General features: G+C 42.6%; 1 protein-coding gene across 4 annotated transcripts in view; it reads left to right on the forward strand.

The window, feature by feature from the left end:
* The window catches only part of LOC133351390 (doublesex- and mab-3-related transcription factor 1-like), a 29006-nt gene extending 24873 nt beyond the window's left edge, over positions 1-4133 (forward strand). For all 4 annotated transcript variants that reach the window (XM_061566542.1, XM_061566543.1, XM_061566546.1 and 1 more), the window contains one exon: positions 340-4133. In XM_061566542.1, coding sequence (XP_061422526.1) covers positions 340-509 — 170 coding nt within the window. In that variant the 3' untranslated portion in view covers positions 510-4133. The remainder of the gene's footprint in view (positions 1-339) is intronic.
* The last annotated feature ends 6552 nt before the right edge of the window (positions 4134-10685 follow it).

The raw sequence follows: 10685 nt of genomic DNA on the forward strand, positions 1-10685 counted from the left end.
CCGAAACGTCGTGAGAATGATTTTATTATGTTTTATTTTATTATTTTTATTGTTTCCATTCTACGTGACTTTACCGAAAGAACCAAGAAGATGAATCCCTGTAGTCACGAAAGCTTTAAATCGAAACCACTAATTACTTTCTCACAACTATTTAGCTATACACAGCCGATGATATGATCACCAACACTGACCGTGATGGGCCTGTGCCCACAAGATGGGCATCATTGACGTCAGTTGGTATGATGGACACGAACTGACGATGAACAACAATTACTATACAATAACTACTACCATTACACATACTATGAACGTACTAACTTTGCACATTTATACCCACAGCAAAAGGGGCAGCGTCTGGACCACAAGGGGTGGGGCTTGGGCCGGAAGAGGTGGGGCTTGGCATAGAGCGGGTGGGGCTTGGGGCGGAAGGAGAGGAGTTTGTGCCTGACCTCGGCCTCCGCGATGGAGAGGACCAGGGAAAGGGGCGCGGGCAACAACTCGGCAACTAGCAAATCAAATATTCTTTGGGTCTTTCAGTAAAGTCACGTAGATAGGTTCAAAATTAATGAAATAAAGAAATATATTAATTTTGAACCTATCTACGTGACTTTACCAAAAGACCCACAGAATATGAATTCCTGCAGTCACGAAAGCTTTAAGTCAAGAGCAAATAAAATGTTTCGGTTCGTCACCACATTGAGCATGGTCTATCCACTGCTGGATGAACAGTTTAACCAAAATCTGCAAATGATATGGAAATTATATGCAAATGTAATTCACAGCATAGTATATATGTAAATGATTTGTATATGATGTACAACGTATGCGCAAATTATATGCAAATGAGATGCTTGTTTCTTCATCATGGTCTATCCACTCCTGGATGAAATGTTTCAGCAAACAAGATGCTACTTTCGTCCTATAATTTTTTTCTTGCGAATATGTTCAGGAGATAAATACCAATATTGAAGTCCATTGGCCACGAGGGGTTCAGGAAAGTGTTTGTGTGCAGACTACAAGGGTTTACTATATTGTCCATAATGGTAGTTGCATGGCCACAATCACATTGTCAAGGAGATGTGTAAATTGATCTGTTGATGCAATTGATGGTACACAGGTGACTGAGGAATGTCACGGCCCTGAGGTGTAATGTTTGGGTCTCAAATGAGGTGTTTATTCTGGACAGCCACTTTCCACTCTGTTCACCAGCATTATTCCAGAAATAGGTGAGATTCTAGGATAGTAACAGCATGATCTCAGAAGGGGGATCGGAACTTGAGTGGTAGCGAGGTACATTTTTGGGTCTTGGTTGATGCTTAGGTTGTCGTTGGCAAGAAAATGTGTAACCTACCTCTGCGGATATGCGGTGGCAGAATGTATGTATGTATATTGAACTTATTTCGCACCGTATGTAACCAGCTGTGGCAATCGTAGGTGCGGGATGTTTGCCAGAACTGGGAGCCAAGGGATTGGTGGCAGTTTAGGTGTTTGGGTTATGATGCGCATAACGATATTTAATTGTGCATCTAGCAGTTTTGTGTACGAGCTCCCGAATCAGGCTGGAGCGCAGTACTCTGCCACTGACGTCAAGTTTCTGGAGCAGGATGATTCTTGAATGTTTTTAGAGATGTGTTTTTTGTGGGACTTAAAGATCAGGCGTATATCCATGATAACCACTATATAACTTGGAATAGCGCTCAGGGTTATTTGCAGAAGGGTTATTTTCAAACGGCTTATTTGCACATCAAGGGTGGAATTTGCTGTATGATTGTTGAGGTGGAAAGTGCTTGTGGTTTCAGAGGAATATTGTTGGAGTCTGTGGTGATGGAAATATGCTTCCAATAAGATTTGATCAGCTATTCCTATAATTTGCACCTCTATCGTTTTTTGTATTATTGTTGTAACTTTTTGAACTGCCCCTACTGGATTTCTCGAGGATGAATACAGATTCCGATTCTGTTCGAGTATTGGCAATATTCTCGAGGTTTGTGCCCTGTGCAAGCAAGGACTATGTGGTCTGCATATATATATATTTGTGTGAAGAAGTGTGTGGCAGGTCACATGTTAATAATGATGGTGCTACTATCGAACCTTGCGTGAAACCATTTATAATTCACTTGCGGCTGTGTTTACCAATGAGATGTACCCTGAAAGTATGGTTGCTGGGGATGATCGTGTTGATTCGGTGTACAGTAGAATGGGATCTGATGATTTTGGCCCACTTTAACAGCAGGTCATGATGCCAAACTGTGTCATAAGCGGCAGAGCAGTCAATCATTGCTGTGCTGGTTTTCTGTTGATGCTGGAACTAGCTCATATAAGGGTGGTGAAGGCAACATTTTTTTACAGCAGCTATGGCCAGTTTGAATATGGCTGGTTTTCGAGACAGTTGGGAGTCGATAATGGGTAAAAGTCAGCTTGGAGGTGGAGCACAAGAACGATATTGGCCTATAGCTGTGTGGGTGAGTATTTCTGGGTTTAGAATGGCAATGACTCTGCGTTGCTTCTATGCCATCGGGGGTTTGCCTGGCCTGTGTATGACGTTGAAGAGCTTTGCAAGCCATTGTCCATATAATCTCATGTTCTTTAGGAACTCAGGACAGAGTATCTGTGGTAGTTGACTTTAGGTGATTGTGAATTGTTTTCAGACAACTTGTTTGGTGAGCTTGTATATTGGTGCTTATGAGCAGGACAGCATATGGGAAGTGACAGCATTTGCTGTAGTTGTCTGAGGTCTATGCTCTGTTATTTTTTAGGCACCTAGGTTGCAGTGGAGCTGCCAAGCTTGATAGCCGGAGTAAGTGATGTCCAAATCTGCAGTTACATCTTCCCAATGTTTTCTTTGTGCAAATGTTATGGACTCCGAAAAGTGGAGTGTCCTTGGTTACTAGTTCTGACGAATCATTTTAAGACTTATGTTTCTGCTTGCCAATGTGATATGTTTTTAGATACCCCTCAAGATATTGTTTTTTAATGGCAGATGTCAGAATGTTACTGAATTAATTGATTCAGGCTTTGGCTTCAGGCTTCAATTTATTTTTCGTAGCCAGGCCAGTTGGCCTTCTGAATATTCCAACGTGGCCTTGATTTTGATATTATGTCCGGTATCAGTCATCCAATGTGCGTTACTGCCTATCTGTGTTGGCTCTTTGGAAAATTGCCTCTAATTGTTTTCGATGTAATTAGTGGCTGTCCATTTTTTGTCATTTGAGATGAAGCATAAGTCTGGGTTAGAGACCACTTTCCATCGGGCTGAATGAAATGTGCCCAGCTGTTTAGGGTTATATATAAAGAATGTGTCTTGTGCCGATGACCATTCCTCAAGTTTCTCTCCTGCTGTGTCATTTTGTGAGTAGCCCCATTGTGTGTGGTGGCGATGCTATTTTCCCTCCTAGCAAGTCACGTTTAGGTCTTGGAATTTATTCAAAGGCCTCGTCTGGTGGACATTTGGCCCTTAGCTGGGCCTTTTATTGGCATTAGCTCTATTGATCATATCTGGATTCAAATTAATGACGTTCATTTTGTCCAGATGACAGTATTAGTTGTGTTAACATCCCCACCCCCTCCCTGTAACATAATATGCAAATGTGATGAAAACTAGATGCTAATTTCAATAACTGTCATGGTCTATTCACTGCTGGATAAAATGTTAAAGCAAATGAGATGCAAATAACATGAAATTATATGCAAAATACAATTATTGCATTTCAATTATGGTATCCACTGCTAGATGGAGATCAATATGATAAAGTTTCTAACTTGTGTAATTCTAATATCAATGTTATTTTATTGGTTAGGAATAAAAATGTCTTCTAAACTTAATATATCATTTAACATAATCTAAGAGTTTTAAACAGTTATTAATATTCCAAATAGACATATTAATTCATCGATATGGTTAATGTTTTATAATTTGTAAGTATGATTGGGTTGTGCATTCATTGTGTTGAAAAAATTAACACATAGGTTAACATTTTTACATATGGTCACTCACCGACCCACTCGGGAATCGAACCCGGTAAATATCATGGTCGTTGTCGATTCCTCTTGGCGCGATCCATACCAGCATTGTTAATATTCAATTCGATAGAGCGTGATCGGGACCAGAATCGATTCCACACACCTGTGATGACGTCAGGGTTATGGGTTAGGGTCAGGGATTAGGGTTAGGGTTATGGGTTAGGGATTAGGGTTAGGATTAGGGGTGAGGGTTATGGGTAAGGGGTTAGGATTAAGGTTAGGGGTTAGGGTTATAGGGTTAATGTTTTAGGGTTATGGGTTAGGGTTAGGATTGCGGGTTAGTTAGGGTTAGGGTTTGAGTTAGGGGTTAGGGTTTGGGATTAGGGGTTAGGGTTAAGGTTTCTGGTTAGGGTATTGGTTCGGGGTTACGGATTAGGGGTTAGGGTTATGGGTTAGGGGTCAGGGTTGGGGGTTACGGTTAGTTAGGGCTAGGGTTAGGGGTTAGGGATTCGGGGTAAGGGATTAGGGGTTAGGCTTAGGGTTTAGAGTTAGGGTTATGGGTTAGGTTAGGGGCTAGGGGTTATGGTTATGTGTTAGGGGTTATGGTTGGGAGTTTGGGTTAGGGGTTAGGGTTACAGTTCGGGTTAGGTTTAGGGGTTAGGGCTTCGGGTGAGGGGTTAGGGGTTATGGTTATCGGTTAGGGGTTAGTGTTAGGGGTAGGGAACGGGTTATGTTTAAAGTTCGGGGTTAGGGTTAAGAGTTAGGGTTAAGGGGTAGGGTTATGGGTTAGGGTTTGGGGTAGGGTTAGTATCCTATATATTAGACTAGCTTTACTACCCGGCTTCGCCCGGGACTTGGATTCACCACGCCCGGCCGCCTTTGTCTCCCCAGTGACGATGTTCACACACCACACCAGTTACTCGTTTGAGGCTGAGTCGACCTAGGGGAGGCCCAGGTCCGGTTCAAATAATCGTCACCGGTGGTGGCCGTGAGTGGGAATCGAACCCGGGTCGCCGGGTTCATAGCGCAGCGCACAAATCGCTATGCAGTCGCTGGTTTTATTAACAACTTTGTTTAAGTCATGGTCGAGAAGTACGTCAATGGCGCCTAGGACGCGGCGCCTGCTTTTTGTGCGAGCCGATTCCACAGTTTAGGGACCGCGACGTTTTTGACGTACACAAAAATATATAATTAAAAAGCCGTCCATGCAAACATTTAATTGAAAGGAGGCAATTAATTGATGAATTTATTCTTACAGGCATGCATTGTCACCGAATCTGAGTACGTGTGCAAAATTTGGAATTGATTGGACAACAGGAAGTAGACTAACTTTTGATTACAAGATTTGACCACGACAAACACAGGTGAAGTTAAATAAAACCGTTGAATTAAAAGTGGGAAATTTCACGATAAAATTTTCAATTTAAAAAAGCAAATCGGCCATTTTTGGCCAACATTATCCAAATTTTCAGAGCTTAATTTACCAAGAAAAAAGTGAATTCCTCCATTTTGTTTACCATTTCTATGCTACATATTACTCTATTTCGCGATTAAATTTTCATGTCCCAAAAATGAAATCTGCAGACTAACCTATGCCGTTTTTAGCAAAAATAAGCAACATTTTCACAGCTTTATTTTTCAACAAAGAGTGAATTCCTCGGTTGGGTTGAGCCTTAGCTATATATTACATTAAAAGTGAGAAATTTCACGATTAAATTTTCACGTTGCAGAAATAAAATCGGCATACTTACCGATGCCGTTTTTGGCCAAATTATTACAGCTTTATTTTTAAACAAAAAGTGCATTCCTTGGTTGTGTTAAGCCTTAGTAACCTATATATTACATTAAAAGTGGGAATTTTCACGATTCAATTTGCAAGTAAAAAAAAATAAAATCTGAATACTAACCTATGCCATTTTTGGCCAAATATGGCCAAATTTTCAAAGCAAAATTTTCCAAGAAAAGTGAATTCCTCCATTTTGTTTAGCATAAAATGCTATGTATTAAATTATAAGTGGGAAATTTCACGATTAAAATTTCACGTCCCAAAAAAAAGGCATCCTAACCTATGTAATTGTTATGCAAAAGTAAGCCAAATTTTCACAACTTTTTTTTTGCAACAAAAAGTGAATTCCTCCATTGTGTTGCGCCATAATAAGGCGCTGTAGGGAGCTGACCTGCCGCCACGTTCACGGGCCGACAGGGGGCAGCCGAGAGAGCGAGGTGGATAGGGGTTGACCGAAGGTCAAACCCCCGCCCCTCCGTGACTGGAGGTTGACACCCCAGACCCCTCAAGGGCTGAGGGATGATGGCCCCCCTCCACTTCCTAAGACCCCTTAAGAATAAAGACCTCCTAAGACCTTCCAGAAGGTTTTGGAGGGGGGGGTCATGAGGGGAGGGTGACCCCGACCTGGGGATAAAAGGCCAGCCCTCGGGACGTTCGTGGCAGGACTCACCAACTCAAGCTTGAAGAAATCTGAAGATCTGAAGACTGGACCATCGACCCGAGGACCCTCAACCGTGGCTCTCGTAAGCCGGTTGTAGCAGAGCCGAGGTCGCTCGGACCCCTGGGACCCTCCCCGAGGCTCTCGCTAAGTCGGGGTTCGGGGTTGAAGCGGTCCAAGGCGAGTCCCGTACCCTGGGTGGGTCGGTCGGTCCAGCCTACCCCTAGTCGCCGTCGCAAGGGACCGGCGTCTGCGTAGCCCAGAGTGGGTAGAGTACGCTAGAAGGGAGGCTGTTAGGCCGTAAGGTGAAGACGTTTTACGTTTAATCCCGTTCCCATATATGGGGCACTAAATTCTTTTCATTCTAATAAAAAGATATATTGCTGTTGGCCGTGAAAATAAAAGTTCTCCATGTCTAATCCTGCAGTTTATTTTTTATTATTGTTTAAAGTCGGCAATATTTCTTTCCTCGCGTAATAATATTTTGATCATCAGTGATGAGGCTTTGCGTCACGTGCTTCCCGCTAGACCAATAAGGTGGCTGCTTTTTGGGACGAGAGGTAAACATTAGTCCAAGATGTCTGCGCCCTTGTTGTCAATGTCGAGTAGTGAAGAGGAGGAAATTACGGCCAGACCTCCTACAAAAGTCAGTAAAAAGTATTTTAAACAATGCTACATGCATCTCACATCCATAAAGAAAGAAGAAACAAAGGATTTTACACGGACACGGGGGGATACATTCAGAAACTGCGTCAAACGGTGGCTTTTTTTGCAAGGTGAGAATCGGAGAATAGCAGAAACATACAAACATTGTCTAGAAATCGAGTTTGACAATGTTCCCGAAGACACTGGGTTTCACTCCACTTGCTACAGGCGTTTCATTGACAAAAAGCGCTTGGATGCGGCCGAGAAACGGGCCACACAGCGTCCTGAAGCTCAAGATCAAGGCCAGTCTGTGCCATCGGGTAGTAACGTTAGTATCGCTGCAGTTGATTGTCCCGCAAAAAAACTTAGGTCCAGGACCGGCCTGCCAGTAACTTGTGCTGGTCCTGTGCGTTCTGCCTTGTGCATAATTTGTAAGAAAACGGACAAGTACATTACTGTGGGAGGCAAACGCCAGACGGACCATCTTTCACAGGCAGAAACGTCAGCACGTAGGTAAATACAAAACACACACATACACACGTTTGAACTTTTATTCCCTTATGCTGGGTACCATGGCTAACTTTCAATTACAATTACATAATTTATGTAATGTTTATTTTACAGTCAGAGACAGATTTGCATTGTTTTGCATACAGCTACAGCCAGAACACTTAATATTGTTTAACTCTTAACACAGTTTTTTATTAGTGTAATTAGTTTTTATTTATTTATTTACAGGCAATTTGCTGAAAGCTGCTGAGATGAAGGAAGACACTAGCATTCTTGTGCATATTCGAGACAAAGACTTGTGTGTCTCTGGAGGTGCGATACCACAAGTCCTGTTATAGACAGTACACCAGGTTCTTGACAAAGTCTAGTGCATCAGTTACTGTGACCTCAGAAGAACAGTGAGTTAGCAATATTTTATATTAATAAATATTAATGAATAATTCCCTCACATTTTCACATTTCAAAAGTAGGAGGTTGGCCCGTGATTTCCCCCAGCTGGTGTTTCACTCCCTCAAGAAGCGCAACATAAGTGAGATGGTTTTCGTTGAGACATTGTCTGCAGATAAGCTGATAGACAGGCTACCTCATCCATCAAGTACAGAAACAACAGAGTCAACTGAGGTAACTAGCGAAAGTGACTGATGACCTAAATGTGAGCGAGGCAAAATCTGTCATTCCAATTGAACTGTACAATCTGATTTCCTGGATTATTGGTGCAACTGAGGAACCAACACTGGCCCATTATGTTGATATTCCAGATGATTTGAAACTAAAAGTGATATGTATCTGTCAAGACATTGTGTATCTTGCATCTAAGGGTCGGAGGCAGACCCCTAAATCCTTGTGTCTTGGTCTAACGGTTCGCCATTTAACAGGTTCATCACAAATTGTGTCACTTCTAAATAGACTAGGACATTGTGCAGCATGGGACACAGTTGTCAGTCTAGACACTAGCCTTGCCCAACTTCAACTAGTAGAGGGCAGAGACAAAATACCAAAGGGATTCTCAAAGAAGGTTCCTACAGTACTTGTGTGGGACAATATTGACTTTGGGGAGGAGACACTGGCAGGTCGTGGAACTACCCACCACACAAATGGGATTATGCTGCAAAGTTCTGTAGTTGAACCTGTGTCAACAACAAACAGACAACCACTACAGAAGGGAAAACCCTCATTGAAAGTACCCCCTAGCATCCCTGTCGAACAGTACCATCAGTCTAATAGACAAGGACCACAGAACTTGTTTCATCAGGAAAGTGTCCCATTACAGGCGGACACATACAAATTGAACACGGTGTCTGCTGTACAAACTGAACTGGCATATGTTTTTGTAAAGTCCATAGATGCTGAAAGATGCACAATACCAAGCTGGACAGGTTTACATACATTACTTCAAGGTGATGGCACTCTGCAAAAGTCAGCACTGTATTATCTTCCAGTCATTGAGGCTTCACCGACAGAGATGTCAACAGTAAACACAATTCTGAAGCGAAGTGTCCAAATTTATAATCAGCTAGAACTGGACCATATAGTGTTAGTTTTTGAAAAAGCTATATATGCCAAAGCTCAGCAAATCCGCTGGAAAGATGATGACTTTACTCAGCGTAAAGCGATTAGACTAGGTGAATTTCACACATGCATGTCCTACCTGAGCATTCTAGGAAAAGGTTTGGAGATGCAGGACTGCAAGACATAGTCATTGAGTCCAAAGTTGTTGCCCCAGGATCCATCAATGGAGTGATCAGTGGTCATCATTACAACCGCAGCATGAGGGCACACAAACTTCTGTATGAGAGTCTGCAACGCATGAGACTTCTCACCTTCTTAGATAATCTGCCACAAGAGGAGAGATATGAGTGTCTGGATGTCATCAATGAGATCAAATGTGCATTCCCGGACAGAACAATGGTTGTTTTGTGTGCAAATGAGATATTTGACAAAATGTGTTCGAAATATGAAGACTTTGTTAAAAGAAGAAGTGCAGAAAACCCAACGTTTGCCTTCTGGAGTTCATACATCGACATGGTACAGATACTCCTATTTGTGCGAGCAACACGAGAATCGGATTGGCAGCTTCACCTGTCAACAGTGCGCTTGATGATGGCATGGTTTTTTGCGTACGATCGTGTAAATTATGCTAGGTATTTATCTTCTTACTGGCTGGAAATGATCAATTTGCCCCTTACACATCCTTCTTGCCAGCAGTGAGCTCAGTGTTAAAGGCCAGTGGACTGTCCAACGTCAAAGTGTCCATGGATTTGCCTCGATTGCTTGTGACCAGGCCATTGAGCAAACATGCAACAGAGATTCCAAGACAAAGGGTGGTTGGACAGGGTTAACACAGAATCGGGCTGCAGTATATCGCTGGATATTGTCGCAACATGAAAGGGCTGCCATAGCAAGACAATGTGAGGCAATGGCAGGTAAATCTCCCGATATAAGGAAACGAAAAGACCTTGACAGCACACGAATTCATGCTGATGAAAGGGCTGTGACCAGAATAATTTCCACCCTAAATTCCATGCTGAATCCCTTTGACACACACCAAGATGGCATTGTGTGTCTTAGCTCTGGGACAGTAGCAGCTGAAGAAATCATGTGGGATTTGCTCGCAGCTCCGGAAAAAGGGGGAAAATGCTGTCAAAGAGGGTTACGACACATTTATAAATAACGCGATCTAAACCCAAAAACGTTGATTATGAATAACATTGGTCGCGAAAGCCTACGTGTTAAACTGCTGTCAAAGAGTTTATGGACCAAAGACTGTTATATATTTGCTCCCATCAAAACACAAAAACTGAAGACCTTTAGTGACCAAGCAAAGACAAAGAAGAAATCTGCAGCAGGCAAGGAAGTGATTCTACATGCCGACAAGAAACTATTTTCCAGATTACTCGTCATAAGTCAAAGTAGAAAAATTTACCTGCGGGAAATTCTGTCTTACTCCTTGGGAACTGTGTCATATCCTTTAGGCAGTGCTGGCATCGTCAGCTTTTCCAGAACTATCCATGCCCCTTACAAGTGACGCCCTGTACCAACACTGCAAAAGGGCAAACTACCAAGCAGCCATAATGAGACATTATCTGAAAAGGCATAATGTGTGCCCCTTCACCCGTTGGCAATGGA

The sequence above is a fragment of the Lethenteron reissneri genome, chromosome 37 (assembly GCF_015708825.2).
Source record: "Lethenteron reissneri isolate LAM-NWPU_2019-01 chromosome 37, ASM1570882v1, whole genome shotgun sequence".
NCBI lineage: Eukaryota > Metazoa > Chordata > Hyperoartia > Petromyzontiformes > Petromyzontidae > Lethenteron > Lethenteron reissneri.